At 33.4% G+C, this 5,423-nt stretch overlaps 1 protein-coding gene across 1 annotated transcript; it reads left to right on the forward strand.

Moving 5' to 3' along the window:
• The first annotated feature begins 1,356 nt into the window (after positions 1-1,356).
• Positions 1,357-5,103, forward strand: LOC100775496 (50S ribosomal protein L3-2, mitochondrial). The gene is made up of 6 exons (XM_003543192.5): positions 1,357-1,533; positions 1,618-1,924; positions 3,534-3,743; positions 4,026-4,130; positions 4,259-4,372; positions 4,689-5,103. The coding sequence occupies exons 2-6, from the start codon at positions 1,625-1,627 to the stop codon at positions 4,860-4,862; spliced, it is 903 nt and encodes a 300-aa protein (XP_003543240.1). The 5' UTR covers positions 1,357-1,533; positions 1,618-1,624; the 3' UTR covers positions 4,863-5,103.
• The last annotated feature ends 320 nt before the right edge of the window (positions 5,104-5,423 follow it).

Raw genomic sequence — 5,423 nt, forward strand, 5'->3', positions numbered from 1 at the left:
ATTATTTCTATTTAACTCAATTTTAAAGTTGACAAGGATCTTTTGTTAACTTAACTCCTAAAAAAAGTTGACAAAGATTATGTACCTGCCAGCCAATTTCCTAAAACGTGTTGACCGTGAAAGTTCACCCAAATTTTAGATGGCTAGTTGTCTAATGTCAAATAATAACATTGTCTCACCCCTTCGGTTCTTTTTAAGTTCAGTATTACCCTAATTAGTCATTCTCTGGTAGTTGTTATACACATGTTTATATGCATAACTCGTGAAAAAAACCATAACCATGAGTTTGGATACAATTGAAATTTGTTTCAAACAAAAAAATGTTACATTTTAATTTTATAAAAATAAAAACATACTAAAAATTTTACAATTACAAATAATATATATTTTTTATTTCATAAGAATGAAAAATATATTTTAACCTATAATATATTTATGAATTTGTTAATGTGGACTCACTTATTGTTTTTTTAAAAATACCTTAGAAACTTCAACCGGTGTTATAGCAAAACTAATTGCAAAAGAAGGGAAATCGATCACGTTAAACTTACCTTTTGGGGAGGTTCCTTTGATATCCAAAAATTATTTGACAACCATAAACCAAAAAAAATTAGGTAGAGCTCAATCTAAATATTGGCTAGGTAAGCATCCTGTACTAAGAGGAGTAGTTATAAACCTCAGATCATTCGCATGGGGTGGTGAAGGGAGGGCCCAATTAGTAGGAAAAAACCTGCAACTCCTTGGGAAATCCTGTATTTGGAGAGATTAAGAAAGTGAGTCAAGACACTCTCTTCTTCCTCTCCTTGTAAAAAGGAGAAAGACAAAAAAAATGAAGTAAAATAAACTTATCTTTTAAAGATGACTGTGATACGAAAGAATCAAAATATAAAATATCCCTAAACACGCTATTTTTTTTTTTTTTGTATTCTATCATGTATTTTAAGAACAATCATAATTATAATTTGTTAATCTACTCCTTTATAAAAAAAATAAGTGATTATAAGTTTTTATTTTCTTAGGAGTATGTAAACTAGTTGGACCTATATGTATTTTTAGGAGAATGCTAACATATGAATAATTAAAAATAATGATATATCATAATATAAATTATTTAACATAAATCTAAAATATTATTTATAAATATACAAATATTTATTAATTACATATTTTAATTACAATATACTAGTTATTTACATATTCAAAATTATTTATTAATTATAAATTTTATTTGTATAAAATATTTATCCTGTGCAATTCACATGCTAATATACTATTAATACATGATTTTTTTAAAACGTAGTAATACATTCTGTAATTACACATATTTATAATTATTATTGCAATATTGTATAATTTGTAATTGAATCCACTATTCATCACTCAAAACCCTAAACCCAGAAGCTCCTTCTCGAGTGTCACCTTTGCCAAGGGTTAGAGTTTTTGCGTGCACTGTCGCATATCAATCAAATCCTGCGAGCGAACTCGGTTCTGCGATCTCCCTCTCCACCATCGTCGCCATCTTCATCTCTCTGGGTAAGCGCAATGCAATTCTTCGCATTTCCATTTTCTCGATTCAGTTCGTTTCACGCGGATCCATTTCTGTTTCTGTTCCTACAGCTCTGCCATGCTCGCCCTTTCAAGAGGCCTCGTTTCTCGTCTGCAACGTTTCGCCGTTGATTCGTCACCGTCGCCGCTCCGATCTCTGAGCTCCGATGCGGCGGCGATTCAGACTCGGATAATTGAACCAAAGCCCAGCGTGATGACACCAAATTCCAAGCGAACCGGGCTCATTGCGGTGAAGTGCGGAATGAGTGCGCTTTGGGATAAATGGGGTGCTAGAATTCCAATTACTGTGCTTTGGGTGGATGATAACATTGTGTCTCAGGTTAAGACCCCAGAGAAAGAAGGTTTCTGTGCTCTCCAGGTACCTCTCTTCTCTTCTAGCTTCCATTTCTTAAACCCTATATCTGTATTTTTCCTTAATACTGTACTTGTTGGATGTGGCTGGAATTTTAAGTTTGCCTGAGTAAACATTAACATGTTTACAAAATATATAGATTTGTAAAGAATGGTTGCTATTCGAAACAGTGAATATCTGTGGTTTACTTTTCCTGGATTCATATAAACAGCAATTTTGGGCCGTAGAGTCATGATGTCAGAGAAATGAGAGAAAAATTAAGAGTCAGTCCAAGGCCGAACTGTTTGTAGTTTTAGATGATGTGGCTTCCAGTACTAACCTGTAAGTTTTGCATTATTGGCGGAGTTCAATGAAACTGTATACATGAATGCCTGCATTTGAATGCACAAGTAAGGAAAGAAATGAGAAGAAAAGTCACACTAGTCTTCATTAAAGATGTAATCTAGAAATAGATACTGTGATTAGGGTACCTTATATAAAGTTCACAATATTAATTTGACAAGCAGAGAAAAAAAGGCAGACAAGAAGAGACATCAGTCTACCTGTAGGTAATATATGAGCTCCAAGTCCAGGCACAGGAACAAAGAAGTGTGAGTTTCAATTCACAATACAAGCAGCAGATGAGTAGTCTCTGAAGTAGAAAACAAACCAATAAGACAGGGGTTAATGTTAATATGTTATGGAGAAACCAAAAGTATTTTGCGTAACAATTATTTAAGAAGGTATGATGTGACAATATATAATTTAAGTAAAATTTTCCTTACTAACTCTAAATCAAAGTTAAATTTATTAACCCATCACATAAAATATATGGGTAATTGTTGTTTAACATTAACAATGTATTAAGCACTTGAATTAGATGTTTGTCACTTCATTTCATCGATACATTTATGTAATGTATAGCAGATAGAATTATTGGAGTGAATTTGCACCCATTAGCTTTAGTTATCTGGGGAGTTGAGATTCAACTTTGGCATGACATTAAACATTTAGAGCTTTATATTTTTCAGTATTCCATAGTAGTTTTTGGTCCCTTCTCTATTGTTCCAAGTCATATGCCCCTTGTCTCTTGCTAAAATTGCAATGCATATAACTTTGTCTTGCTCATACTTAAGCAAAAACCCTTTGCTTCCAAATTTTGTCTTACCCCTACTTAAAGATATTTACTGAGAAAGAAATTCGGTTTGGAGTGTAAATCCCCAATTGAACAAAACTCTAAGATGGTTATAATGACTGTTGTGCCCCGATGTGAAGACACAAAGAACCAGAAAATTGCAGAGAGAACTGGTCTACTGTAGGAGATGAATTTAGAGGCAAAGCAGCCTTGCAGAGATGATTTGGGCGCATAAGCTATTTCTGGTTGGATGTGTATTTTGATCTTAGATTGTTTTGGGTTTGGTTGTAACTTATAACCAAATTGGATTAAAAATCTGTTCATACTTCATATTACTGATCTGGTTTAAGAAAACAGATTTGGGTTATTAAACTGTTTAAAAGGTTTGGTTATTTTGTGGTGTTGTTTAATTTAGATATGACTTGGTTTTTATAGTATAAACTTATCAAGTGTGTGTGTGTATCTAACTATAGACTTGTTTGCTACTTTGTTTCTAGTTAGATTGGTTGTGGACACAAGAAGGATAAACATTTGACCAAGCCTGAAGTGGGTCATTTTAGGGCTCAAGGAGTTCCAATGAAGAGGAAGCTTAAGGAGTTTCCAGTGACGGAAGATGCACTACTTCCTGTGGGAACATCACTTAATGTTCGCCATTTTGTTCCAGGCCAGTATGTTGATATCACAGGAATAACAAAAGGAAAAGGTTTTCAGGTGTTTTTCTCCTTCCTTCATATTAAATATTGACTTTACTCTTTTTTTTTAAAAGAAAAAACCATTACTTTGAGTATGTGTGTAAGTTTATGCATGTATTTGTGTGTGCATTTCTATACATGTTATTTCCCTCTTGTTTTATTTATATTTTGTGTATGCCTGTGGAGAGTCCTTCAATGTGAGTAAAGCAGACACTGAAAGGGTTCCAGACTTCCAGTTTTGTGGACTTGTTGAGTCTCTTCAATTATGAGTTTCAATTTCAAATATCTTTTTTGTTTCCAGGGTGTGATGAAGCGGCATGGATTTAGTGGAGGGCCAGCATCCCATGGTAATTCATTGGCCCATCGAACACTTGGTTCTGTAGGTCATTTAACTAGTCATGGAAAGGTAAGTTGTACTCTTTTAGATTGGTATTTTTGCTGAGATATGTTTGTCTAGTTCCTTGAATAAGTTCTAATTTGCTTATAATAATGTTTCTCCGATAGTTTTAAATATATTTTTCTATTACCCTTCAGGTTTTTAAAAATAAAAAGATGCCTGGGCGAATGGGTGGAGACCAAAGAACAGTTAAAAATGTATGGGTCTACAAAATCGATCCAGCAAGGAATTTGATGTGGGTGAAAGGCCAGGTAAATTCCTTTTTCAATTTTTATGCTCACATTCTGATTGGAGCTAAAAAGGGCAAGAAATATCTGTTTATTTCATATTGTAGTATTGCTAAAGAAATTTCATTTTATGTTTGAGCCAAAATTACTTGTGTAAATTTTTTTGCATAAAAATTTGGGATCATTAGTATGTAATCATAGATGGATCAGCATTCAGCCTGCATTTTAGTGGTTGATTTGCAACTTCTTGGTTCACAATTGGCCATTAACTCCCAAAAAAATTGGTTTTTGGCTTTATTATTGACTGCATATTTCTCTTTGTGTGATGTGTGCTCAACAGGTCCCAGGAGCTACAGGGAACTTTGTTTTTATAAAAGATGCTGTCTACGAAAAACCTGATATATCTCTACTTCCTTTCCCAACTTACTTTGTCCCAGAAGATGAAGATATTGATAATTTGAAACCATTGGTTGCTGAGCTCGGGGATGTGGATCCATTTATGGTTACTGATTAAAGAGTTGGTTTTCATGCTAGGTTCACTTTTGCAGTCATGTTTTCTCGGAATATAGAATGGTAAAATGAGATTTTTGAGGAACCAACCCAGGATGAATTTTTACCTGTCTTTTTAGGCAGCTTTAGGGTTGTTTACAACATTGATCAAATCTAAATTAAGATTGGGTAAAGCGTGGTTTTCTTGGAATCCTACAAATAAGTGTGGAGATTTGGAATTAATGAATCATGATGTTTTATTCTAATTGAATCGTTTGCTTTTCTAGTCAATTTAATTGCCGTTGTACATTCAGCAAACAAAACATTTAACCAATTTTACTTTTTTTTGTTATATTTTTTATCTTTCTGATTGAGATAATTTTGAAAGTGTCTTTGAAACAGATTTCCTAGATTTAAATGTTATTTAGGTCCAGGTGCTATTCGTTCGATGAAAAAATGAATGCACCAAGAGCTCATAGTTAATTGGTCGTCAAATGTTACATTTTGTTCAATCTATTGTGGGTAAATTTAGCATTGCTGGTTTTGATTTAGGAGGATATTGAAGATATCTTATGTTTTAAAGGGT

This window comes from Glycine max, chromosome 13 (genome assembly GCF_000004515.6).
Source record: "Glycine max cultivar Williams 82 chromosome 13, Glycine_max_v4.0, whole genome shotgun sequence".
NCBI classification, from domain to species: domain Eukaryota; kingdom Viridiplantae; phylum Streptophyta; class Magnoliopsida; order Fabales; family Fabaceae; genus Glycine; species Glycine max.